The sequence below is a fragment of the Chlamydotis macqueenii genome, chromosome 2 (genome assembly GCF_036417535.1).
Source record: "Chlamydotis macqueenii isolate bChlMac1 chromosome 2, bChlMac1.mat, whole genome shotgun sequence".
Lineage (NCBI taxonomy): Eukaryota > Metazoa > Chordata > Aves > Otidiformes > Otididae > Chlamydotis > Chlamydotis macqueenii.
The window spans coordinates 99,858,125-99,885,928 of record NC_141557.1 but is presented as its reverse complement, the minus strand read 5'-3'; the positions used below and the strand labels follow the sequence as shown (position 1 = coordinate 99,885,928).

The following is a 27,804-nucleotide window of genomic DNA, read 5'->3' as shown; positions in this document are numbered from 1 at the left end:
CTTCCCTTCACCAGACACTCCATGTAGATGCACAAGATTTAATGAGCCTCTACTTCATTTTGCTGCCTCCACATTTATCCCTGCCCCATTCGCACTTGCTAAGCTCACATGACAAATCCTCAAGCCAACAGCCTGGTGCAACTCCCATATTCAGGGGAGATACTAAGCGCATTTCAATTCGTGGTATTAGCACATCCAAAGAAGCCGCGCAAGTACCCATCAGCAGGTAGCAATCGAAATTCCTGTAACAAAAGAGCCCTTTTGGTATTTACAAACAGCTCGGCAGAACAAATTAGCTTTACGCAATCGCAAACTCTGCTTTGAAACGTTAGCTCTGTGAGGTAAAACCTAGGCTTTGAAGTTAAGAAAGCCTACCGAAAAGCCACTAAGCTGATACAAAGAGGGCCTGAAACCAAAAGCTAGATATCGTGAACTGCTTCCATAACACTTCTGAAGGGCGTTTCGCTGAAGAACATTGAGATTGGACTAGAAGCTCCATTGAGAAAGAGTGGGACAACTTCAAGTTAAATCTTTTCCAGTGTTTGCAATGAGTGACACTGTCAAGATGTAAGGCAGTACTAAAATTCAATTCATAGGATTTCCATAAATAAAACCAGTCATCTTTTACCTAATTTATTTAAGTTCCGATTTTTTTCCAATTCCAAACAAAAGCTAAATACAAGTTTTAAACAGGTAAGCACTAGTTTTATCCAAAGGGAGCAGGCTTATGCAGTTTTACTCCAGTAAAGTACTCAACCCTTAAGCAGAGCCTTCTGTCATCAAAACTATACAGTAGTCTTCCTTTTATCATTGCACAATCTTAAAATGTTGTCAGAATCAACTTTTGACACTCCAAACACTATTTTACATTGTTTTATAAATGTCTACTCCAAAAGAAAAAAAACCTCAATGGGTTTTCCATAAGAAATGTTTTAGAAACCAGTATTTCCTGCACAGTTCACCTGCAAGTTTACAAGTCTCAACTCTCAAGAAAAAATAATCCTTTACCAACATTGTTTCTGCAGCTATTATTTTACTTCATTTTTAGCTGCTTTAGCAACTTCAGACTCCAGGTCTGCCTCGTCTGTATAAATGCATCCAACTCAAAAGAATACTTTCATACAGTTATACAGCAACTTGGGGAAAGAGACCCAAAATGAAAGTGCCAGTAAACTTAGACATGGCCTAGCAAAATAAAAGAGGCAAAAAATGCTTACACATTAAATGAGATGCCTTTTTTTTTTTTAAAGAACTATTTCTTTCCTGCATTTACTTCCATTGTAATAGCCACTTTTCTATTCATTAAAATGAATGATAGTGCTCTTTGATACAATCATTAATGCAAAGCAATAAGGCTTTTATACCCGTTACATTCACTTCTCACCCTCCAAATACTGATGGTTAACGTTATAGATGTTAGGGGGCATGACCAGCACAAAATGGGAACACCACCACAAATGATCACCTTGTGCTTTCAGATACATTTGTTTCAGTGTACAGTCCCTTCATTTCACATTTTAGTAAGATGCTGATGCAATGCAGAAACGTGCAGAGCATCCTCTCTTTCACAAGGTCCATGCAGAGAACTTCTAACAAAAATTGTAAAGTTCTGAAATACAAATGACAAAAAAAAAATCCAGGATGATCAAGTTTCACAATGTATAGTGTTCTGAACATGAGTCCATTTTCTTCTAAATTCTGAAAGAATAAAGTGGTGAGGAAAGTGAAAATCCACTGCTGCATTCTGTGATCTTCCCCATTTTGCTGGCCAGTACCTTACTCTGGCATGTAAGGACAGAGGTGATCCTCTATGGTACCAACCGTCCAGTGAGTGAGCTGCTCCTGTGGCAGGTACAGGCAGATGCTGCATAACTTGAAGATTGTAGCTTTGTTTTTTGGAGTCTAGAGGCAAAGAAAACCAAAAGAAAAGCTATTAAACAAGAAAGTTAACTCAAAACTAACAGGCAGAACCTCAGCAGATCCAGTCCAGTTTTAGTTTGCTGCTGGTTATAGAGGAACACCACAGACATTTTTAAAAGCCACTGGTTTTTTCCATATAAACAGCTTGAACTCAAAATTGGTCCACAACCTCTAATGCCTAAAAATATTTTCACAGTTCTCACAGTTCTTCACTTGAGTAATTTCTGTAATATCACCCAAATTAAGCTAATGTTTTAATTCTTCCAGAACACTGTGAAGTCTATTTTAGAACTTAACATGATTTTTAATACAAGAACATTAAATTAATTCTATGTGAACGCTATACATAGTGGCCCATAGGTAGTTTTTGCATATGTGAATCCTATTTATAGCATAAAGATTTCCTCTGAAACCTTGAAATGCAAGCATGAACGTATGATCAATTTTTCTACTTAAGTATTTTGCAGTAAAAATCACCAATGTTCCTAAGAAAAAGCATTTTATGATTAAAACACACATGTTAAGAAGAGGGACAAAATAAGCTTACCTGCAAGTGCTGTCGGTCAATGAAGAGAAACACTGACTGGTTAGGGTTGTTGACAACAATTCCAGTCTTGTCCTTTCGGCTCAGAACATGCAGAAACTGTTTTTCATAGTCACCGTGATGAAATTCAAACTTAGCCTGCATTGCGTGAGGGAGGAGAATAAAATATTCATTAAGTTAAACCTCACATTTAACCAATTAATTTCCTTCAATCTGGGGTTTTACAACCACTTTTGTTTCTTTCCTTTTCTCATCTATGAAAAAGCAGAAATTGGAGACCACAGCAACAGACACACTTGAGTCTTGGCACAATTTTAGAGAATTCCCTAGTTTCATTCTGCCAACACTGACATTAGTCATCGCAATGACATGTTAATAATTCAAAGGTACAACTTTAACTGAATATATAAAACCAGACTTAGCTTCTTCTGTCAGAACATCCCTGTGCATCAACAATACAGCACATTTATTCCAGTAACTTGCTATTATTGCAGAACCAGCACAAAAAAATACATATAACATTGTTCAAAAATCTGAATGCAAACAGCTAAAGCTGGCTATTGAAAAAATAGCCTAAGATGTCTGAAATTTATGTCAAGTTAAAATTACAATGCAAAAATTCGATCCATCTCAGACTCTCTTCTATCTTGCAAAATACAGCAACTTGGGATATTCACAGATTCTTAATGACACAATAATATTTAGACAAAGGTTCAATTGTATTAAGAGACACATCTAATCCGCTTCTACAAATACTAACATGGCATACGTATTTATACATACATGTCATTTGCAAAGGGTCCTTTAGACACTTAGAAGTGCTGATACAAGAGTGCATAAAGACAGGAAGCAGAATTTGCCATTCAAAACATTGACTGCTTTATAAATAAAATAAAAAAAACCCCATACTTTCTAACATCCACAGAAGTCACACACCTTATTGATTTACTGGTTAAGAAGAGAGTACTTATCCTCCCCTCCATGTGCAAGTTAATTACTGAAGTTAAAAAATAAAACAAATACCTGAACAGGCCTAAAGGGTTCATCAGACCCCTTCCACCGAGAAAACAGGAGACAGACTATCTTCTCAATATCATTACGAGGCCAAAGAATGAAGTCCATCTCCTGAGTACAGCCGATCACATCCTGTAAGCAGTAAAGTTCTGTACTTACATTCCCTCCATTACCCCAAGATACAGATAAGCAACTTATCATCTATACAGGTACATAATATAAAGGTGGTACTTATTACCATGTTTGTGTAATTTTCCATTTGCATTACTCACAGCACAACTAAAGTCTTCCTTGCCTTCCACTGAGTTTTAATATCAGTATCTAGTTAACATAAATTCCAACTTCAAGAAAACATTAGCAAAGTATCTATCTTCCAATATTCATAAAGCAAAACCACTTAAGTCGTACAGCAAGAATTGCTGCAAGGATTAACATGAGTACTAGACGATAAGGATGGCAAGAAGATGTCATTTCCAAGGCATTTTTGAATGAGACAGATGAAAGGTAAAGCTTGAGCACTGCATATTAAAATAGAATTTCAGAATACATATGCTGTTACCCTTCAATCTAGACCCCATAAACGCGTGCCCTCAGAACCCTCACGCAACAGAAGAGTTGAGAAAATAAAACCAGCAGGTTTAGCCTTAACATTCACAAAAGAAAAGCACAAGTGTTGAAAACAAACTAAAATTCAGCAAGTGTAAAGACGAACTTTACCCTGCGCATAGACTGGTAGCGGGGTGCATGAAGCTGTACTACATCCTTCTGCAGAAGCTCTAAGGAACTTTCCAAAGAATAGCTGGAATCCCGCACACCTTTCAGAATATTTTCTTCATAATTATTGGTCATGACTGGTATCACTTCAGACACTTCAAAAAGCGCTGACTTTTTCTTCTAGAAAAAAAAAAGCACAGGTTACATTAAGATTACAATTCCTTCTAGGCAATTATAGATAACAGTTTATTTCAAAATTTGCGATTTTCTGTTAGCATTCATGTAATCGTCACACAAGTCAGGACTTTTGACACAAGCCATACTAAAACTTACATGCAAAATTTTATAAACTTAGAAGAATAAGTACAACCACTTCATTAAAAAAAGCGTTGAACACATTTTGTAGTCTCCAAAGATGCAGACGTACATGCCAATCTTGCAAACATCAAAGCTGTATCTAAAGATTAACAGAACTGCCTTTTCATCTCGTGGAATACATGACTTTGGGCTGACCAAGAGCCCTCTGCAAGCTTCTCTTTGCAACACTTTTTTTTATCCTTTTGCAATACTTTAAAGTCGGCCTTTTTATGAAAAGTGAAGTCTTTCAATGCCACATTTGGTAACAGTGGGTGATCAAGATCCAATCTGAAGTTAGCTACAAGTCATAACCTTCTCACGGTTGCTAGATAACTTTTATACTCAGTACAAATATTTCAATTTTTCAAGCAAGACCAAAACGTTATGGGGAATCTGGAAAAGTGTTTTTTGCTGTATGCAAAATCACCTAAAGTTGTATGTCTGTTTCTAACAGCTTTCTTATAGCTCATAAGAAATCTTGACCTATTTAAGAACTGCATGACAGACAAAGCATATTTATCAAATAACCCTCCACAACCCCAGAGAGAGCATACATAACAGGCAACTATTTGCTGACCAAGCTAGGCTGAGCTAAACTCCTACTTCAAGCAAACTGGTACTGGATGGACATATTCAGTTCACTGGGACATAAGCAAACTTTACAGGATTTAAAACAGGCATTTGCAACAAATTTCTACACAGCAACCAGAAAACAGTATGAATGCTCCAACTAAAGCCACTAAAGCCATACTATCTAAGAAAATCTAGTTGTTACGACTGTTTAAACATTCATATTTCTCTTTATTACTATGAGACAGTACCAAGAAGATGTGGTGGCACACAATTACCCATAACTGCACCAGAACCGACAAACAAAAGCAAATCAAACCCTGGAATTTTAAGAAAACTTTTCAATTAAAAAAGCTCAAAGAACTGAGTCTTCATTAAAAAAAAACCCCATATAACTATTACACTGAATGCAAAAACTAGACATTTGAGGGATTAAACAGTTTCAGTGCTCATCTACATGCATTTCCTGCATTATGTACTCTGTTGCCATTTGCTTCTATCTTCACTTCCTTATCAAGTGTTTGGCACACTCACTTACTATAAGCATTTTTCTTCACCTTCTCCTACAATTCTGAGTCTATAATTAGGTTTGGAAATACCACCAGGCTCCCCAGCCTGGTCCAGACACACAGCATCCAGCAGCAGCAGACAACACAGACAAGCAAAATCAAGACTTCCTCTTTTCCCTCTCAAAATGGTAGCAGCAGTTTCACATAAGCCTGCATGCCTGGGCCATTGCAATATTGCATTTTGCGACTCCTCCCTTCAACTGCAAAGTATTCCCTTCTGCTTTAACAAGATAAACGCAGTAACTTCAGCAATCACTCCAGCCAGGTCTCCCTTGTCAACTCAACAGCCAACAAACATGCAATTCAGACCCCAATTAGGCTTAAAAAATTACAGCATTAACTTTGAAAAATATTTACCCAATACAGAAGTTACCAAGTAATCGTTTAATGAGGCACTGGCACCCTCTGCATTAGAAAACTAGGAACATACGAAAAGCCAAAATGACACACGTGAACTAAGTAAATATAGCAACTGAAAAAAACACTGTTAAAAAGTCAATGGAATCTATTAAGGATAAACTGTAAGATGCAATCAGGCTGCAAGGCTTTGTACAGCACACTTAACATGCACTGCAACATGCAACACAACACAGTAAGACAGAAACATCGAAACCAAGTTACCTTGTCTTTGAACACAAAGGCAATGTACATCTTGAAGTCAAACTGGTCAGCTAAAGATTCTTTTTTCTTTCTAAGCTGAGCACGAAGTCTGTTCAGAGCTTGTTTCTTCCGGGAGTTTGGGTCCCCCATTTTGTAACACAGGTGGTACTAAAGCCTTTGGAAACTGTCGCTAAACTATGGGCACCCTTTCGTAAGACTCAAGTACAACAGAAACAAGTCGTTTTATTCCTGCTAATACGACTGAATAGACAAAACGCTAATGTGACCCAAAACCGCGCCTCAGGCAGTATTTTACGAGAATGTCGTATCGGAGGGGTCAAGAAACAAAGTAAGTAGTTGTCCAGCCATGGCTGGACAAGAGGTTTTACAATAAATCAAGGAAAAAAAAAACTAAGAATTTTGACGAAAAAAACTGAACGGTTTAGCCGCAGGAATAAGTGGGTAAGAATGAAAAAAAAGAAAACCCAAATCTTTCCACGATTTATGTGTACAATAAAAAGCAACTGGTACAAGCCCAATCCATGGGGGGTGGGAGGGGGGGGACGGGACGGACACTTTTGCTCTGCTTACAAAAAAAAAGAAATGAAGCTGAAATTACAAACTGCGTTTTACCCCAGCCAGATTCATGACTCTACTGATTATTATTCTCAGCTTTCCACTATTGCTATGTTGCCCGTCTTTTTTTTTTTCTTTAGAATTATTACACTTGGTGGAGCGCAGAGAAAAGGGTGCAAAGGAGGAGTGCACATCCTGGGAGATACGAGATTTCTCTGCCAACAACAAAATCAACTACAGACAACATAGTGCTGGTTTGCAGGGGAGCAAAGAGAAAAAACAGCGGAGTCATTTCTAACTTCATCCTGCTCATCATTAGGCACATCATCGCCCTGAGGCTACTGCTGCCAAAGAGAAGAGGGATCATGACGGCCACAGACGAGGGGGGGGCAGGCGTTTAAGGGACAGTATTATCTCACCTAGAGACTAAAACCCAAACCAGGGCCCCAAACCCGGGCTCCTTAGCAGTGGGAGAGCCCTACATTCCCCAACACCTCACAGGCTCCCTGGGCTGCTGATCCCCCGGGGATCCTTCTCCCTGCTGTTGCGCTCCACAGCGAGCACAGCTAGCCGAGGCTGTGCATGGCCAACGCTTTTCGCTTCTCCTTCGGCCTCTTTCTACACAAGACGGCAGAGGCTGCAGCGGGCGGGCTGTGCCCAGGGCAGCGGGACACCACAGTGGCACGGCCTCTCCCCTCTCACTTCATGGTCACGACTCAGAAAACATGGAGAGTTTTACTCCTGCTCTTCTCGCAAAACAGGTTTTTCGGTGTCAAAAAATTTTGAGAGGTTTTTTAACTGCAAGTCTAGGTTTGCAATTTTGAACCTCTAAAAACCCCTCCCCCCAAAAAAAAGCAACCCCCCCAATTATCAGGTTATTTTCTTGCTCTCTCGAGACATTCTCCCCCCCAGGTGTTTGATTAGTTGGGGTGAAAAGTTTTTAGGTTAGAAAATCTGTTGGACCAAGTTAAGAAGAGGAGAAGTATTCCCTCCTCCCCTCGACAAAAAGAAAAAGAGAAAAAAAAAAAAAAAGAAAGGAAAACAAAACCAAAAGAGGAACCCCTCCCCAAAACTTCTCCCCCGCTTAAGCAAGAGACTGAGAGACTCAAGACAAGAGACCGAGACCGTGGCCCGCTCGCTACCCGCAGCCGGCGGGCGCAGGAGGAGCAGTGGAGGCGGCGGCGCTGCTAGCAGCACGGAGAGGAGCCATGTCAAGATAAAGCCACGAAACCGCGGAGCCCCCCCATCCCTGTCGCAGTGGACACGGTGACCGGGCCGCCCGCTCTGCCGCTGCTCAGCCCCAACCTGGTCCCCATAGTCTAGCTCAGCGCCCCGGTGCCGGGGAGTGGGGAAATGGTGGCGGAGAGAGGAAGAGGAGAAGGAGGATGAGGCGACGGCGGCGGTGGTGGCAGCAGCGGAAGGAGACGGCGGCGGCGGGTCTCCGCGTTAGTGACTCCTGCGGAGAGCGACGGGCATAGAGATCTCGGAACGGCGGCGGAGGACGGGGAGGACAGCCAGGAGAAGGACGAAAGGGCTGAGGAGAGCCTCCTTGCGCCCAGGCGGTCCCGGGACGTCCGCGAAGGCGACGGCAGGAGCGAGCGGAAGCGCCTCGGTCTGCGCCTGTGCCTCGGCACGGGAGCGAGCGCGGACTGGAGCTGCGCGGCCAGCACCGACCTCTCAAAATGGCAGCGCCTGAGTCACACAGGCGCCGCCCTGCCCGCACTGCGCAAGCGCGCTCTGCCGGCGCGTACCAAGTGCTCGGGTCCCCAGGAGGGGACGGAATATTTTGCTCCAGGCAGGAAGGCAGAGCGGTAGCTTCGCTACCCACGGACACTCCAGTTTTGGTGACACATACAGGAGAGTAAAACAGAGGCAAAGCATCTCCGAGCCACCCCCACGCCAACAATCCAGGTCGCACTTCCCTGCTCCTCCCCTCCCCCTGCACTGTCACGCCCCGTGTCACCGCCACCGTGCCCCACGTGATGCCGAGTGGGGCACGGCCCGCGGGACAAGGACCCGGATGGAGTTGCTCAACACCGTTCTCGAAGGGAGGGGGGCAGGGCGGGGGGGGAAAACAGCGCCTCCCCCCGCCCCCTCCCACCCCCCGAGGTGGTGTCTGCCCGGGGGTAGCACGCACCCACCCCCCACGCCCCCCCAGTCACAAGCGGCCCTGTTCCCAATTCAGTCACTCTGTCCCCTCCCGGGGTCCCGTCTTACGTAAAGGGGACGCTTAACTTGTTTCGAGCGTCGTGGTATTCTTGGCAAATACAGATTTTATTTTAGTTTTTGTTTAATTTATTTCGTTAAGGTTTGTAGTCAGCCCAGAATGTATATGTGAAGTAAGCTGCAAATAATAATAATAATGATAAAAAATTGAAATCTAGCATTTGAGTAGAAGACGCCGGGGCGACGGTCTGCCTCCAGCGCTCATCTTGCCAGGGAAGCCAGCGCCCAGCCCGCAATGATGGCAGCGTGTTACTGCGTGGGGCTCGTAACCGGCTGATTTTTACACATCAGTAACTGCTAGTCCAGAGACGCAAACCTAATCCTTGGAGAAAAGTAAACATTTTTATTTCTATACTACACCTTTTATATCTGTCCTTCACCTTCCCTGCAGCGGAAGCGAAGCGAGGACGCGGCTTACTTTAGCTGGGTTCTTTATATCGGGAGGCTGGAGGAGAGGAGGAGGAATCGCCATCTTCAGCCTCGGGACGGGGCATTTGGTGGCCCACCCCTGGCATCTCCCCTCAGGCGTGCCTGGGAAGGCCAAAATTACCCAGACCGAAGGAGCAGCTAAAACCTGCCTGGCAGCGCGGGTTCACGCTGTGCTGCACCGGAGCTAAGGGGACGGGACTGGCTGGTTTGTGCTGCCGCGAGACACAGGCCACCGGGGTGGGTGAAGGCATCTCTTCCCCCCTTCCCTTGGGAAGCTGGCGCCTGTGACTCACCAGAACAGCAACGATGTTAAAAAGATTACAAGCGGAAGGCAAGTGCAGGCACTGTCTATCTCATTGGATTGTGCTTCAAAGCCCATGGCAATGACACTCTCCAATAAGCTCCAGTAGATTTCAGTCTTTTTTTTTTTCCCCCGGTGTCTGCTCTTACTTGTCTCTGCTGGTTTCCCTTGTTCTCTCCTGACCTTCATACTGGTTATTTCCTGGTAGCTCACCTTTCCTTTACACGCTTTCCCTTGGACACCTCATCGACTTTCCTCCTGCCTGTCTTGTCATAGGCAGCTGTCGTGGCTCGGCCCTTAGACCCCATCATCTTGTCAGGCCCTCCACTGCAAGCACTCCATCTCGCCTTCCCTGTCACAGGCATTATTACCCAGAACGCTTCCCTGTTATTTGAAAAGGAACAGACCAGAAATTAATAATTTTTACCCACTTACAGGCTGCTGTTCACTTCTAACAGCAATGCCTATTGAAAATAACCCTGTATTTGGAGGCAAAAAGCAAGACATCTAAATAGGGGTATTACATTAGCTCTGCACTGCTGGGACTATTTCAGAATGCCATCATTTTTTAACTGTAATATCAGCCTGGCCTTAACGAGAGCTTAGAGTTTAGATACTCGCTTTTTCAGTCAAAGCAGTTTTGTTTGCTGAGCTGCCCTGTACGGCATTTTGTGCTGCAGTCTGAAGTTCCCTCTTGTGCCCGCTGCTATTTTAAGCCATGACTCACATTTGGCCTGTGACCCTCTTTGTGCCGGCACAGACGATGCAAAGAAGGCCCGGCGCAGCAGCACTGCTTGACGTGGCGATTGCTCCGGCACAGAAGGCCCTCCAAGGGAACTGGCTCAGAAGCCCTCCGAGGGAACTGGCTCCTTGCCTGCCTGCGGAGGAGAAAGGAAGGAGTTTTCTTCTAGCCCAGTAACTCCAGCTGCCCCCTCGAGTGCAGGGATGCAGCCATAGCTACTGCCCTTTGTCACAAGGGATCAAGCAGCTGTCTGGTTGAGGAATGCGTCCAAAAAATTTTGTCAAATGTAGTGCTGGCACAAGAACAGTTTTTCTTCTGGAGGACTTTCTAGAAGAGCTATGAGAAGAGGAATATATAAACCTAGAGGAAATATATATATATATGCTTAGAGGAAACGGAAGATTGGGTACAGAGTATTACGTGTTAAGCAGCCACCAGCTGTCTTCTGCAAACCCAGGCTGCTAAAATCCTTTTGCAACATTTCAGGAGGGAACAGGGAACTGAGATCACTCCAGGCTCCTTGTGCATAGATTGCTGCTCCTCCTTATACAGGCAACTAGCTCCCTTCCCAAATTTTTTTCTTTTCACTCATTGGCTAGCAAAGGTACTCTGACAGCATTTACACAAATGAGTAGACCTACCAACCAAACTGTGTTTATTATACAGATATGTACGGACATACCTGCACTATTAAAGCCATGAGTAACAGCTGAACCTTGTCCTACTTTTATACAATTGTGCTTCTTTTCTTCCATCATGCACAATGATGAAGCTCAAATAGTAGAAAAGTGGTATATATAAACATCTTAGTTAAAATATATATTATTAAGTTACATCTCTTACTGAATGAAGGGAAAGTTGAGACTTAGCAAAATAAATATTTATATGCTACTGATCCATAGTTCTGTTGACCAGATAATTGTATGTTATTGTTATGCTTCTTACCGGTTATGCAGTGTTGTATCATTTATAAGAGAGGCTTGTGTGCCTGAAAGATGGTGTGTGGTTTACAATTATAACACTTGGTCTCACGACAGACTGCCCCTCTTCAAATCTACTTTAAAATGATAAAGCTTTTATCATGAAGGAGAGAGAAATGCGGGTGGAATACAAAACAAACTCGACAAGTAGGTTGTGTCAGTATATGCAAAGTACGTAATAGTTCTTTTTTTAGCCTTCAATCCCATTAGCACAGCAAAAATAGTGTTTCTTGTGCATGTTAAATCCAGGCTGAGCAAAACAGTCAGTAGAATGGGTCGGCTTCTGCTTGGTTAACACAGCACAGACAAATAAGCTGGTGTTGTTTAATCTTTCTCCCACTCAAAGTGAGGAGGACTTTGCACGTTACAGTGTAGCTGTAGCCCTGGAGCCCTTGGGGAATCAAATGCATGCCTATCCCAAGGGACTTTGGTCTCTGCAGCAGGTCGGTGACACTGTTCAGCTGTCATCCTGGAGAAATACAAAATCAAGCAGAGTGGCAATAGCCCATGTGAAGGTAGGAGAGACCTCATCACGAAAATATATTCCTTGGGACATAAAGTGTTTGAGTAACAGAGTTTTGAGAAGCACTGCAAGTTTGGACTGTCCAGTTGCTTGTATACTTTTTCCCTTTCTGTTCTGAAAAACTTGTGTTTTCTATTCACCATTTTATTGTTTCCTTGCTGTTTTCAGTAAAGTTAAGCACTGTAGCTTTTTCACATTTCAGTTGAATAAGTTGTGGGGTTTTCTGTAAATTAAAAAGGATTGATAACTTTGTAGAAACACCTTAGTTTATTTGTTGGGGGTTTTTTTCCCCTAATTTATGTGAGTTCAGAATCCAACTCCTGTATTCAGAACTAAATGTTTACTCATAAGCATGTGGGCACGATTGTACTCTAATGCCTCTGCTCTTAATTTCTAGCTTAATAATTAGTTACTTAAAACTTAATAATTTCTAGTTAATCATTAGTTTTTAACAGATTGTAGCAAACTGACACATATGTTAGACATAGTTAGGAAGAGTTGAGACGGATTGTGTTATCTTTCTGTTTATACTTTCCATGCAAACTGTACTGGCTGTTTATATTAGAAGTACTATCAGCCCTGAAGCTACTTGCTTCAAAAACAGAACTATGATTAATTCAGTGCCAAATGGTTATGCATCAGACAAAAATAAATTAATATTCCTTTCTAAGTTCAAACAAGACAAATTAGGTGGTAAATTAAGACTGTTCCATACACTTCAGAGTACACTGTGATTCACTCTTTCTGCCTTTAGAGCAAACGTTAGTTTCCAAGGCATAACAGGAATGCTTTTGTGTAGAGAAATGGCAATGTTTAATGTGGAAAACATTCCTTACATCATGCTGTGGACAACTGCATATCCATTGCACAGCTACTGCTGCAATATTAAGCTTCATTCATCACTTCCCTATGTCCTGCCTTCTAGTCGTAGGCCTGTGGTTGTCAAGTGAACCATACATTCTTCAGCACGTGATCCTAAATGTTGGTTGAACTACACCGACTGTCTTGCTGGGTTTGTTCCATCTTAATCACTATATGTATATAGATACATATTTAATTACACTTGATAATGTGTGTTCTTGTTTTTTGGTTGTCCAGGTTGTGCTTTCCTGACTTGTTTAGGAGTGCTGAGTATGTGCAATTGTGGTGTCAAAAATAGCTAAAGGTTCTCAGTGCCTTTGCTGAGAAGATAACTTCCCCAAACACTGACATCCAACCAATTGCCTCTTTGAGTATGGTAGTCATGATTTGTTAAACAGCTTGGCCCTTTGTTTTGTATAAAAAAATGCATGTCCTGTCTCTAAAAGTTTGCATTTGTTCTGAAAATGTCTGAAATGCACATTGCCTGCAATTTGTACATAAACCTTTGTCCATTGGACAAAGTATTTTGGTGTCTGAAAATCTGTTGACTCTTTGTCACTGTGCTGCTTCATCTTTAACTTAAGTTCTCAGTTAACGCTGTGCAAATGCATTTGTCTCTGTTAGACTTGTCTGATCTATAAAAATCAGACAGTCATGTTCCAATGTAGGTTTTGTGTTTGCTCAGCAGGTGCTTGTACAAATAAGAGTAAAATTTAAAACAACTTATTCAGTCTGCAAATAATATTCTAAACACTTGTAGTCAGCACAATTGGAAGCATCTTTAGATTAGTAATTCCTAGCCTTTATAGGGAATGTTTCATCTTTAAATCTAAAACCACTACAGAAATTTTTTTTTTTTTTTCAAGGCAAATCCATAGGTGAGAAGGTTAGGACCTAAGAGGTTTAAGGGATGTCTTAGTGACTCACACAGTACTTAACTAGGGAAAAAATAAGAAGGTGAGATACAGATTATTTTTTTTTAACCTTTTACCTCTGAAGCACCAAGGATCACTATGCACAGGACGATCTTTTATTCTAATACACAAAAATTGCAGACTCTCTGGAGAGATTTAATTAATAATAGCAGCGGCCATCATAGAAAACCAGTTTGCATTATGAATGATACCTGGATTGTGCTGTGTATATGATTCATTATTTGGATAGAGTTTTATAAACACGCAGCCTTCCGTGACGATCAGCCTAGGGAAAAGAAGAGACATCATGAACTTCCTGTCGGTAACAGAAGACTCGTCTACACAGCGTTAACACCCCAGAAAGAGGACGCTGAGGGAGGGGAAGCGTTAGGCAGCGTGATGCCACGCTGCCACCTAGTGTCACCCGGCGGATTGCGGGGAGCCGTTTCATCCCGTAAATAAATATCTTTTTATGGGGTGGAAGGGCCAGGAGAAAAGCAGCAAGGGACCCTGAGGGCCACAGTCCCTGCTTATTGATTCAGAGGTCGCAAACCCAGCCTCGGGGCTTCCTTCCCTGGGCCCTTTTGCGAGGCTTGCACCCAGAGCAAGACTGAGAGAAGACATTCACGTGCTTCAGAGGCACGACGCTGCAGTGTAGTGCACTTGACCCTCTCCACAGCAGTTCTCTGCATCTAAAACAGTCACAGTAGTTGCTTCCATTAAGTACTAAAAAATAGAAAAGCATTTGTGATATTTACATAATCATGTAATTTACGAAATACAAAATTACAATGTAATTTACCTGCACTTAATGTGGCAGGTAGGAAAAAAGCGTCCTTAAGCACCTCAGAGCTAGATAATTACCTGTGGATTAGAATAAAGGCATGAAAAAAGGCACAATGTAACTGTCATAGAGTGTCAAGTAGAAATACTGTTTTTCCAGTACTTGATTCAGATAGCCAAGTCCAAACTCTCTCTGTAAAATGCTTGGGAAGTTTCCACATGCAGAAGTCTAAGCAAGACTGGACCCCTGAGTTACTGGAGACCGGGTAGTGCCTTCCCACCTATTCCATGTTCCCAGGCACATGAAGTCCTCCAAGAAGCTTTTTTTTTTTCAGTTGTCATTTGCTAAAAAAAACTGGTAACATTTATCAATAGCAATGGAGTATAAAAGCTCTAAAAAGTACACATTCTCTACTGCCATGAATAATCTAACAAATTGGCTGAGCTCTATGGGAAACCTCAGTGTGTTTGCTTAGGCTTACTTGAAGTGCAAGTAGTCATAAGTATTCATGACAGAAAGTTTTGTTTATTTATGAAACACACAAGCTGAAATGCATTATATTGCACTCAATCTGAAGACAGAGATTCTGCTGGTAGTGGGCTGACAGAATTTTACGTGTGAAAAGGCCATAGCCCCTATTTAAATTTAACCTTCAGCCACAAAAATGGGAATTATTACAATAAAGTAACCTGAAACCTTTTTGTGAGATTTTTATATAATTATACTGGTTTCCCACAGTTAAGACTATGAATAAGCTTCTGATAATAAGCTCTCAGTGTTCCTTCTGACACAGTGGAGGGATTCGTTACAAACCTTTCATACTGAACAAACTGAACTGCAGGAAAACTCTGAGACACGGTGGTTCATAACAGGACATGTTCTTTAGCTGGATAAATTGAAGGAGTGGCACCTTTGTAATAAACCTCCAGATTGTATGCCTCCAGCAAGGAACAAATTAAAAGGAAAAACAAACAGAACTGTCACATCAGAACCATCTCCCATTACCTCAGCCCTTTCCAATTATCAACAATTCCAAAAGCAGTTATTTCACTTCTGCACTGTAAATCTACCTGAAAGCTTTTTATGAATTAAAACCAAATTTTGAAAGGGTAATCGTTGAGAAAGCTTCATTTAAAAAATCATTAGTATTACAAAAATTGTATCACAGCCATAAAATACACACGCTGCTTTTTGTGTATATAAATCTATGCATGCATATAGTTTAAATGTTTTGCATAATGTATTTTATGTTGCATATATATATTGCTATATAACAGTACATAAAACATAAAAATAGGAATAATTTTGTATTGTGTTCATGTACATGTTACCTATATCCAGATCTTTCTGAAAGGAGATTTAAGGCTGGTAAGATTTATGTGCATATTTGACCAGAGTTTAGCATATTTGCTAGTGTTTTGCAATATAGACATTTCAAATTTTCTTCTAGAATCAACAAGGATTAAATTAACTTAAGAGCATGATTTTTTTTTTTTTAGTACTGTAACAGAACAATAGCAATTTAGATAGACATTTCTGCAGGTGTTATTTTAATTTTCTTGATAGAAGACAAAGCTTACTGAGGTGACAGCTTGCTGGTGATACTATATTATTCAAGACAATAGGAACAGAGCAGACTGAAAGACGGCAGAAGGACATTATGGAATTGAGTAACTGGTGAATACAGCAGTCAACGAAATTCAATGTAGATAAACGTAAAAGAACATACATAGGAAAAATAATCTTAATTTCACATATTGAATAACAGACTTTGAACTGACCATCATTCAAGAATAAGATAGAATCATAGAATAGTTTGGGTTGGAAAGGACCTTTAAAGGTCATCTAGTCCAACCCCCCTGCCAGGAGCAGGGACATCTCCAAACAGATTGGGTTGCTCAGAGCCTCATCCAACCTGGCCTTGAATGTTTCCAGGGATGGGGCATCCACCACTTCTCTGGGCAACCTGTGCCAGTGCTTCACCAATAAGATCTCAGAGTTATGACAGACATTTCCACAAGAATGTCAGCCTGATGTTCAGCAGTGGTTAAAAAGGCAAATCAAACAGCATTCAGTTCACAAAAGAGCAGAAGGATGAAACAGGTTTCATGTAAGGGATAGTTAAGCAGACCCAGGAGAGAGAACTGGAGGGGAATCTGTGTAACAGTGGCCTAGATGAGAACCATTTTTTTTGTTGTCTCTTCCAGTACAAGGACTGGGGACATCAAATGAATCTATAGGAATCATGTCCAAAAGAAAAAAAAAAAAAAAAAGGAGGGAGATTTTCAGACAATAGCTATTTGAGCTCTAGAAGTACTTGCCAAAGGATATTGTGGACAATGAAAGTTTACATGGGTCAATGGGAGACCGAACAAGTTTATGCAAGACAGATCAGCTTTATTTCCTTATCCTTGTTTAAAGATTTCCTAATTCATCATTTTTTATGTTCTGCCTTTCTTTCTTTCATCAGACCATTACATTCCCCTTAATACGTTCTTGTAAGTGCCATACAGTTTATTTCCAAAGAGAAGACTGACAGAGTGGCATGCTAAATAAATACTTCTCTCTGTAATTATCCTAATTTCTAATAGCTTCATACTATTGCCTGGGAAAAATGTTGATAGCTGCTCTAAGCTAGCTATGAGACCTTGATTGCAAGGAATGTGTCCTTAATTCCACAAACTGACTCACAAGTCAGCAGAAGATACTATTAGCATAAATAAAAGATAAACGTGCAAATATTTGCAAGAATGTAATTGTAAAGTGGCCTCTAAGAAACTTAGCAGCATACCTTATGCATAATTAATGGAGAGTTGTAGTCTATATCGTATGTAAAATTATTGTTGTATATCGGTTGTTGTGGCTTAGCTGTGTTACTTTTCTTCTTGGGTTTTGCAGATTGTGCTGTATTTAGGCAGGAGTGGTGACAGGAGCCATGTCCCTGCTCCTTGTGCAGGGGGTTGGACTAGATGACCTTTAAAGGTTCCTTCCAACCCAACCCATTCTGTGATTCTATGAAAAACAATTAAGTAGGTGCGTGATTAAATTTGGTTCGGTACAATGTCTTCACAAAACACAATAATGAGAGTGAGAAAACAGTCAGATCGACTTTGTATCTCCCTTCAAGCTAGAGGGAGGTTTTGAGTATGGGAGCAGTAGACTTCCTAGCAAGGTGTTAACAGCCAAAGATGAACACCAGGCAAGCCTTGTGTGCTGCATTTCCTACACCTCCGGCGCAGGTGCCTCCAGCCCGGGGGGGGAAGCTGCCCCGGCGAGGCCTGTGCCCCAGCCCCACAGGCGCTGGCAGGGCCAGGACGTGCAGCTCACAGCTGAGCTGCCTCATCTCCCCGTGCTGTTGTACTCTTGAGACTTCCTCTCACCTTCCTCAAGGTTAAAAACTCTCCCCGGATCACCTGCGGTGCGGTGCTCTGCCCTGCCTCCTGCGGGTCTTGCCGCCCCCCTCCCAAGGCCGCCCTGCACTCCGAGCCCCCTCCTCCCGCCAACGGCCCGCGGGGCGTGGCTCCGCCGCCGGGGCATGGGGCCAGCGAGGCCTGCTATTGGCTGGGAAGAGCGGGCGGCGGACCACGTGACCCTGCCCCCGCCCTCCCGGCGCTCCCCATAGCCGAACGCCGGGGAGGAGGGGGCGGCTGGCTGGCAGTGCGTGCGTAGAGGGGGTCCTACCGGGAACGGCGGGAGGTGAAGTGGGGCCGGGTCCTCGGTCCCGGGTTTGGGGGAGGGTTCCGTCTTGCTTCGGCCGTTGGTGGGGGGAGGGGGGCCGCAGGCTTTCTTGGCCGCGTTTGGGTCTTGGCGGGCTCCTGCCTCGCTTCCCTATTGGCCGCGGCGGCGGGCGGGGGATGGGCACCGCGAGCCCGGCTGGCGGGAGCGGGAGGGTGCCGCCCCCCCGCCATCTTGGGTCTGGGGCCGTGGCGGACCCCCCGACTCCCGGTCCCTGTGGGGAGGTGTGAGGGGGCTGGGGTCCGGGGTGGGCTGGCGTGGCTGCCAAACGAGGGTTCCCCCCTCGGCTTCGTGTTCCCCCTCCACCCCAAAGAGGGGCTCCAAGGGCTCTGGGGGAGCCTGCCGACCGCGCGACTCATAAGTGAATTTTTAGTGCTGTCATAAAAGTTGGCAAACTGGAGTTGCAATATTCTGTAGCTAGTGTCCCTCAACTTCAGTTGCAGCCAGCTATTACTAGACTTTTGCTCTTTTTATTTATTTATTTATTTATTTATTTTCAGTGATCCTATGAATTCCAAAATGAAACAGAAACCGAGTGCAGGAAAATCATCAGGATCTCTGCAGGTATAGGCTTTAAAGTCTTGAAGCTAGAATATGGGGGCAGATAAGGGATATAAAATAGAAGATGGAGTTTATCAATAATATCTCAAACGCCAAATTTGTTTTGTTCAGACGTTTGTGCTCAGTTCTCTGGGAAGTGGTCCCTCTGTCTGACACAAGTTTTATATCCACTGAAGGAATAGAAAGGGATCTGTTGCAATGTGCTTCCACCTGGCTTATGTCCTGTTAGCTTGAGTAACCTCCTGGTAGGCGATGTGGCTTGGGAACACTTTGTCCTGCTTGGGCATATGTGCTTATGACTACTTTTTTTCTTACTGCTCAGCAAGTCCTTTTTAGTTTGACACTAAGCTTGTTATGTTTCCATTTTTTTTTTTTTTCTTTTTTTCCGGTGGAAATCCTTAAAGGATTTAGGCCTTTTAAGAGGTGACTGATAAGTTACCAAAGTTTAAACCTATTCCAGTCTTTTTGCAATACTTTTTTAAAACCTTTTAATGTAGGCTGTACTTGGAGTTGTAGAAATATGATATAAAATAGAGGCTAGTAGGCCTCTATCATGAGGGATAGAGCAATTGTAATGAAAATTTCCAGTATTAATGAAAATTGCCAATTGATAAGTTTGACTTACACGTATACTAATCTCATTTTATAGTGACCCTAGGGTGTGAGTTCCTCGGTGTGGCTTTTTACCCTTTCAATGGGTTAACTCAAGTATTCTTGGCAGAGTATACTTAACTCTAACCTTCAATAGCAGCAAGCGGTGTCTGACACGGTGTGATTCTTGTTCCCACAGCAGTTAGTGTTTGTCCTTTAGTTCAACAGTAGGGTAACTGGTGGCAGAAACTACCGTGGGAAAGGTGAACTCTTGTCATACAAAGTACAGTGTGGATTGGTAACTTTCTCACGCTGGTGTGGCATTGTATTCTGGCTATTCTTGCTTGGTTGTCAGCCATTGTTTGCTATCCCATGGTGACAACGTAACCAATCCAATCAGAAAGTTTTAATGAAGGAAATGGGTATTTCTGCATGACAGGAAAGGTGATAAACATACTGTTTGTACAAAACAATAGCCTGTCTGATGTTTGAAGCAAGGAAGCTTTAGATCCGTTTTAATGGATAATTGAAGCGACACATCTACTTAAATGAACACCATTTGAAGGTGTGTTCTCAGGTAACAAAAATAGCTATGTCCTAAAGTGATGACTGTGACTTTACCAAGTAAACTTGCAATTGCAGTCACTTTTCTCTCTCCCCTGAGGCCTAGTACTGCTGTTGTCAAATACAACTTTGGGAGCTTCAGCTAAAGTTCATATGTGTCACAGCACTGTAACTGACCTTGAAATCTAGTCAGAATATTTCTGCTATAAAACCTGTTCCAGGGTCCTTTATGAAGGGTAAGGATCTTCTGAGAGGTGGGAACTGGGCATAGCTTCATGTGATTAAAGTCAATCTCTGCTACAAATAAATAGATCTTCTTGGCACAAGCCTTAACATAGACTAAAGTACCATCTTTTTGTCTTGACAAGATGAACCATGGGTTACCTTAATGGAAGCATGACAAATCTTTTAAATTTCAGTTAATGTAGAGAAGAGTAGCAATGGTCTGAAGCCATATTTGTCTTTTTTAGAAGTACCTCACAGACAACACATGCAGCGCTGCCCCGAGACGAACTCTTAAAATGATTCAGCCTTCAGCAACTGGTTGCCTGGTTGGCCGACATAATGAGGTATGGATTAAAGAGAACCTGTAGATGTGTTTAATTATTGCTACTTGTAGTGAAATGCTCTTTAGCTTTTAACTCAAAACGAATGTATTTGAAAAAACATAATTTGCTGACTAGTGTGACACAACTTCAGCTTACTATTAGTTTAGTAATAAACATTAAAAACTAGCAATTTCTGAGTACTTCAGGAAACTGTTTGAGGCTTCTTGTGCTAAACCTATGGATATCAAGGATGATCTCTGTAAACTAGAACTGTAACGTGAAGAAACTGGGGCTTTTAAAGACTTACAGGTTTGTATTGTTTAAAAAAAAAAGCTGAAACATTGCTCTGAAGTTAAACCTGCCTGTGTTTTACGCAGAAGAAATCTTCAGTCAAAAGGAAAGTCTGGAATAACAAGTTCACCTCAAAGGCTTGTAAAGCTGAGGTGTCTGTGGACAAGGAGCAAGGAAATGAGAATATGAATGATGTTGTTGAAGCTGTAGATCTCATGGTAAAAGGTATGTGGTATTTCCTGAAATGTTTTCTTGCACTTAAAATGCCATCCTTTAATTGGAATATAACTTGAAACATGGTTCCTTTGTTAGTTAGATAAGGGCTTAGTGTTCTTACATAATGCCTAGCAGGAATTAATGATATTTATCCTCTATAATATAGAAAATACAGTATAGAAATCTAATGTTTTGGAATGGTTCTCAGCTACTGGTTACCATAAACTCAGTGTGCAGCAGTGTTAAGCAGTCCCATAGTTTGTTACTTTGGCTTAGCTACAGGCTTTCAAGTGAGTAATAATTAAGTTGAAATGAAAGTCTGTTTTGGCATAGTGTGCGGAATGTGTGGTTTCTCAGAACCAGTTTGAAAGGATGTCAAGTTCAGTGGGGGACTGATTAAGCCCAGTGTGTGGACAGTGACTTGAGAATAAGACTCTGGTCTTCCATAAAGTATGCATCAGGCCTGATAATTGAAAATGTGAGCATCATCTTGCAAAGCCTGCTGCCATACTTGAGGCAGCTTGTTGAATGCTCTGCCTGTATAGCTGTTAGTACATGTAGAATCTCTGTTTCCTGTAAAATTGTGTGTCTAGGTGTAAATTTGCAACTCATCTCTGGGAAAACACTATACAGAGTGAGTTGTTACTATCACACTTTATAGAACACTTGTTTACAAGTTAAAATGTCTTAAGATGCAGCACTGGTGAGGCTGCACCTTGAATACTGTGTGCAGTTTTGGGCCCCTCAGTACAAGAAGGATGCTGAGGTGCTGGAGCGTATCCAGAGAAGGGCAATGAAGCTGGTGAGGGGGTCTGGAGATTAGGTCTTCTGTGGAGCAGCTGAGGGAACCGGGATTGTTTAGTCTGGAAAAGAGGAGGCTGAGGGGGGACCTCGTTGCTCTCTACAACTGCCTGAAAGGAGGTTGTAGGGAGGCAGGTATTAGTCTCTTCTCCTGAGCAACAAGTGATAGGACAAGAGGAAATGGCCTCAAGTTGTGGCAAGGGAGGTTTAGGTTGGGTATTAGGAAACACTTCTTTACTGAAAGAGTCGTCAAGGCACTGGAGTAGGCTTCCCAAGGGAGTGGTGGAGGTGTTCAAAGAACATCTAGACCTGGCACTCCAGGACGTGGTTTAATAGGCATGATGGTGTTAGGTTGAGAATTGGACTTGATGATCTTGGAGGTCTCTTCCAGCCTTAAAGATTCTATGATTCTATAAGATGATCTCAAAAATTCAGTCTTATCACAGACTTACAGTAGGTTCTTACTTCAGGAAGCCCTTCATCTCAATATTGGAAAGAAATGGCTGAAGAAAGGAGGAAGGCTCTATATGAAGTGCTTCAAGAAAATGAAAAGGTAGCTAGTGAAATAAAACTAATTTCTTTACACTAGCTATTGTACTTCTGTTTTAACACTTTTTTTTTTAATTTTAACTCAGCTGCACAAAGAAATTGAACAGAAAGATGGTGAAATTGCCCGCCTAAAAGAAGAAAATGAAGAGCTAATGTCCCTTGCTGAACATGTGCATTATATGACCAGCATGATTGAGGTACTCAAATTTTCTGTTAAAGTTGTGGAATGAAAATGTGAGAAACCAGCGGAGATATTTTTAATGAATCATGACTTCTGTTCTGTGTGTTCATACAACTCTTTTAATTTACTGTCTAAGCTGTTTCCTGTGGGATTGCTCAAATCCAGAGGCATAAAACCCCTTCTAGGGGATGAGTTTTTCCAGCTTAAAATCTGCAGGAGTAATGAGAAAGCACTGAAGAGGGGTATTTTCTAAAGGGAAGATCCAACCTATTGTCTTAACAGGCTTTGCATGTTAGTGATGGTGACATGGAAAGGAAGGATTCATTTTCACTTTTGAGATGACTTGAATTCAAGTGTTTAATAGTTTGTGTGAGGTTGCTGGCTAAATGAAGTGTATTGGCTGTGTCATTTGAGGAACTAAGCTTGAAACAGGGATATACAAGGTGGAGCACTGAGAGTGAGAAAGGAGCACCTATGCTTTTTAAAGTCAAGGTTTCCCTGAGGACTTGCCAGTTTTGTGGCTCAGAAAGGGCTAATGCACAAAGTCTGTAGGGTTCATAAACTTGTAAATTTCAAAACATCTTCCTCTGAGCATTCTGTGGGTAATTTTGTCCCTGATTCCATGAAAACAGTAGATTGTCTGTAACAGTCTCTGAAGCTGTGATAAATACATAGCCATGGAAACTTGATACTAAGATGATCTAGGTTGTTTCTGTAGGGTTTGAGCTCTCAACTGGGATACAAAGCTAAGAAGTAAACTTGATCAAGCTAGTGTTTAGTTGGTGCAATTATTTAGATCAGTCTTGAAAGACTCTTCTGCTGCACTTGAATTTTTTTTGGTATTCAGGGGGTGCTGCTTGTTAGTGATAAACTCACAGGCAGAAATTAAGTGACTTAAGGACTTAAAAGGACTAATGTTGGAAACTTCTCTGCAGTTCCTCCACAGTTAAGTTCACTTATTAGTTGTAAGCTGCTCACTTCTGAGGCTTTAATGAGCTTTAAGTGATACATCAAACAACCAGAAGCCTCAAAAGCAGCCTCTTAAATTCTTGTTTCCTTCCTTAGATCAGGTTAGGTGAGAAGCTTTTAATTTGATCATCAAGTGCTAGAAACTGCTAGGTCTTCTAGTTCATCTAGATACAATGTAGCTTCATTATCTCTGATTAAAAATTATTAACTTAATCTGTTGTATAGTAATTTTTCTAAATTAAACCTGTATATTACTGTACTAATATTTTACTTGGGAAGCTGTTTTCCATATTTTATTTTGCCTAAGATAAAACCTGTCCTGTTGAAGAACCTAAGGAAGACTTCACAGTCAACAAACCAGATGTGGTCTGTGAGTTAGAGGTAGCAATTTGAGTTTAACTCAAGTGTATTTTTTATGATTGAGGAATTTCTTAATTATATCAATAGTCTCCAAATGAAGATAAATTGTTTGCTTAATTCAATACACAGTCTTACCTCCTTGACTATTAAAAGTACTAAATTCACACTGTCTTTTGGTTTGGTTTATTTTTTTAGAGGCTAACTGGGCAAGCACCTGACAGTCTTGAGACACTGGAGAGTCTGGCTCTAGAGGAATATGAACAAGAAAATGAAGAGCTTAATTGTGGAGACAATGCAGACAGCAGTTCTGAAGAAGGGCTGACACAAGCATCATCTGGCTTAAGGGAGAGTATATTGGATCTTGCTTCAAAGGAAGCAGATAATTTGCAACTGGAATGACAACCTTAAATAGGCTTGTCTATGTGGCTTTTAATTGCAGACTTCCTCTTGAAAGGATATAGTAAAACTTCTCAGGTATAGAAAATCTTGTGGAAGCATTCGGATGTTGGTTTTTAACTGGAATGATGTAGCAGTGGATGCTGCGTAGAAAACTTACTACAGGCTGCATTTACTTGCTTGTATAAAACACAAATACTGTGTATTTCAAACTGTTGTGTAAATATCTTATCAGTTGGTCTGAGGTGATACATTAAAATTGATAAATAAATCTTTGCCTTACCAAAACAGCCTCGTATTGAGTGGGGAATGGCTAGTTCTAGGTTTGTAAGTCAATTGTGACTACTGTAGATGGAAGCTTTCAAGTTTTTTAGGGAGTGCCTGGACAGTTTTTTTTAACTCCTTAGATTTGTGGAATTATGGAGCACAGAGTGGTTTTGGTGGATAGGGAAAGCAAAATAAAGCTTCTGTGCTGTTGATGACACTTCAGCAAGTCAAGAATAGGTAGTAAGAGTCAAGATCTAAAGTTTAATTAGATTTGTTTTTCAGGGGGTTTTGCAATAATTGCTTCTATCTTTTCATGGAGCCTTTTCCAAGATGTATAAGTGAGAGCTTAAGTAAGTACAAAGTATTAGACAGTCTCTTAGGAATACATTTATAGACTTACAAAGAAAAGGTGGGAGGTTTGTGCTCCTAATAGCAGCTGTACTGAAAATTAGATAAGGGAACAAGGTAGCCTACACTTCAGAGCTATTCCCAAAGGAAACTCAATGTCAGTTTTCAAAGTACTGATCTGGTATTTACTGAGAGATGTGGCACCTCTTACCAAGATAGTAATGTTCTGAAGGTTTTAAAGGAATAGAAAGCCCTCTTTAAAATGGAGCACCTTATGTGAGAGTCATATGGGGGTAGGGGGGAGATGCTTGCAGTCAAAAGCACTGAGGTAGAAGGGGACAGCAAGTTGAATACGTTTTTTTCAGTCCTTTTTCCAAGTGGTTGTTACATAGGTAACAAGATGTTCCATGGATAGGCTATAAAATACAGTGGCTGTTGCAGTATCTTGTGAAGAGCTTAGAGCTGAGTGGCTTTCAGGAGGCAGAGAAAATCAGGGATTCTGGTTTATGGCTCAGGCCTTGCCAAAATGGATGCTTCAGGGTATGTGTGAACATACCTGTGGAGATATTGGATTGGCACCTTTAGATTCCCCCTGTATCTTGCTCCCGTGAGTGTCATAAGTTAATAGATGTTTCACAACCGATTTCATTGTGACACTCATGGAATGTCAGAACCAATCTAGCAAGTAATATTCTTTCTGACTTCCATTTCACACTGAACCTGGTATTGAGAAGGTGAGGCATCGTATTTTCCTGGGAACTTTGTAAACAAAAGATAACACCTTCCAGTTTGTGCTCTGGAGGGTGCTTAAACATAGTCCTTTCCATCACAGTGCAGAAATAGTGACAAAGGTGTGTCCTTTAACTTGCACTAATGCTGTGTTTAAGAAAAAACAAATTGAGTGCTAGATAACTGCTTTGTAGAGTAATCTTGGTTTTCTGTTCAAAATAAATAGATTTTAAAATAAATAGATGTCAAGTTACTTAAACCTCTACTATGTCAGATTCTAAGCAGTCTTCATGTCAAAGTAGTTCCCCAACAATAGTAAATGAGGAAGCACACAAGATTTAACTTGTTATAATGGTCTTTAGGCAATGCAAATTATTTGTAGTTAACATTCATTCTTCAGAGGTGGCTTTGTTTTTAAACACCAAGAATATTTTGCATTCAGAGTGTAAAAGGGAAGAAAATGTTGCGTAATTAGCTGGCCAGGCTAATCCAACTGAGATCTCAGTCCAACTGAGACAGCAAGTGCAACTCCTTTTCCACCACTTCACCTCCTGCTCTCTGAACTGCTGTAATACAGGTGCTGTTAGAACAAAGACCTGCCAGAAAGTAACAAATCCAGAATTTGCATGCATTATCTACATCTGATTCTTCCTTATTTTCATCAAGATAGTAAAGAAAAATGCTTTTTAGATTTAAATCTTGTGCTCTTTCTTGATTTATTTTATTTAAATAACAAAGACATTTGTTATTGTTTTATTAACTTGAACTCACTAGCAGAATAGTTTGCTGTCTGAACTTTTGAAAAAACATGCTGCAGGAGAAGGCTGGGTGTGAGAGCTGAATTGTGGGACAGGAATAAACATGCTCTGTCTCTCTCATGGATGTATTGGACCTTGATCAAATAATCTCCCTATGCCTGTTACCAGGAATATTACCTATGAAAGTGTCAGAAGTGTTGTGATGCTGCATTAATCACTGTTTAAAAATGTTCCAAAAGGGTCAAGTTTCATTTATTGTCCTTAAAATTCCTGAGAATTTTTTTAAAACATGCAGTAGAACTATGTTACATAGTAAGCGCAGGAACTTTGTATGTATGTGTCTAATGTGTAGAAATTATACAGAGATTTATGTAATTAGTTCTCTTACAACCATCTGACCTTTTGTTTTAAGTGTATAGGGAAGCTCTTCATTTCCCACTGAAACAGCAATGTACAGCTGAAAATCAACATCACTGAAGACAAATTTCATAACTAGCATTATTACAGAGAACATTCTGTCTAGCAGAATAAAATTATCAGTTCTGGATCCTAACTGGAGAATGTGATTCTTTCCAAGAAGTCATAAATGCTTTTGTGCTGACTCCTTTTCATTGCAGCGGTTGTGGCTACACTCTCATCTTTTTCACTGAAGTATCCTAAGGCCGCTCAGAAGGGTGATGCATCTACTGTATCCTAGCACTTCTCACATAAAATGTGTGCGTGTCCTAACAGGATGGGATTTCAGTTACAGTAAGACTAAAGCATGGGGAGAGAGACCTTTAGCAAGAATACCAATTCTGGTGTAAATACCCGTTGTATTTAAGACAATGCATGGAGGAGGAGTGAATTAGACCATAATAACTACTGGGCTGGGGAACTGAAATCACTTGGTGCTCGGCATTGTATTGCTTACGTGGGGGCCTATGGCATTGGCATGTGTTGCAGCCTGCGTGCCTAAGTAACAAAGCTGGTCATCGATTTTTGCAAGGAAGCAGGCTGCATATTCATTTACTTTTCCTTAAGGGCTCTCTGAGGTTGTTTTCTTTTCAGAACTCTATTTGAGATTTTGAGCTGAAAGTTTCCAAATCTACCAAGGCCATGTGTTTCCAGTGCTGTGTTGTTGTTGAGACTGAATTGCGTTGTCATCGACAACATTTTCTTCAGCAGAAAATGTTTATTGTGTATTTTTAATTTCTCTTTCTGTTCTTGTAATAACACAAAGTAGTGCAGCAAATGATAATGGTGTTCTGAGAAACTAATTTGCTGCTGCTTTGTTGATCTGCCAACAACTGTCTGTAATTAAATGTGATTAGTCA

At 41.3% G+C, this 27,804-nt stretch overlaps 2 protein-coding genes and 1 long non-coding RNA gene across 5 annotated transcripts; 2 read left to right on the top strand and 1 right to left on the bottom strand.

Annotated features, from left to right (window-relative positions):
* Positions 1-617: 617 nt before the first annotated feature.
* On the bottom strand, positions 618-6,690 carry C2H6orf62 (chromosome 2 C6orf62 homolog). The gene is made up of 5 exons (XM_010122043.2): positions 6,310-6,690; positions 4,196-4,372; positions 3,488-3,610; positions 2,468-2,602; positions 618-1,902 (listed from the first exon to the last, which is right to left on the bottom strand). The coding sequence occupies exons 1-5, from the start codon at positions 6,436-6,438 to the stop codon at positions 1,777-1,779; spliced, it is 690 nt and encodes a 229-aa protein (XP_010120345.1). The 5' UTR covers positions 6,439-6,690; the 3' UTR covers positions 618-1,776.
* A 1,962-nt stretch (positions 6,691-8,652) lies between these two features.
* LOC147601737 (uncharacterized) lies at positions 8,653-9,444 on the top strand. Its single transcript, XR_015257663.1, has 2 exons — positions 8,653-8,775; positions 9,249-9,444. It is a non-coding gene; the product is annotated as an uncharacterized LOC147601737 (long non-coding RNA).
* Positions 9,445-18,233: 8,789 nt separating this feature from the next.
* On the top strand, positions 18,234-27,035 carry GMNN (geminin DNA replication inhibitor). 3 transcript variants are annotated; one of them, XM_086740530.1, is made up of 7 exons: positions 18,234-18,320; positions 18,860-18,923; positions 20,546-20,644; positions 21,001-21,139; positions 22,402-22,484; positions 22,567-22,677; positions 24,186-27,035. In XM_086740530.1, the coding sequence occupies exons 2-7, from the start codon at positions 18,867-18,869 to the stop codon at positions 24,387-24,389; spliced, it is 693 nt and encodes a 230-aa protein (XP_086596656.1). In that variant the 5' UTR covers positions 18,234-18,320; positions 18,860-18,866; the 3' UTR covers positions 24,390-27,035. The 3 variants fall into 3 exon arrangements, with proteins under 3 accessions (XP_086596656.1, XP_086596658.1, XP_086596659.1); XM_086740532.1 differs by lacking the exon at positions 18,234-18,320 and adding an exon at positions 18,519-18,583; XM_086740533.1 differs by lacking the exon at positions 18,234-18,320 and having other exon boundaries at positions 18,610-18,923; positions 21,004-21,139.
* Positions 27,036-27,804: the final 769 nt, after the last annotated feature.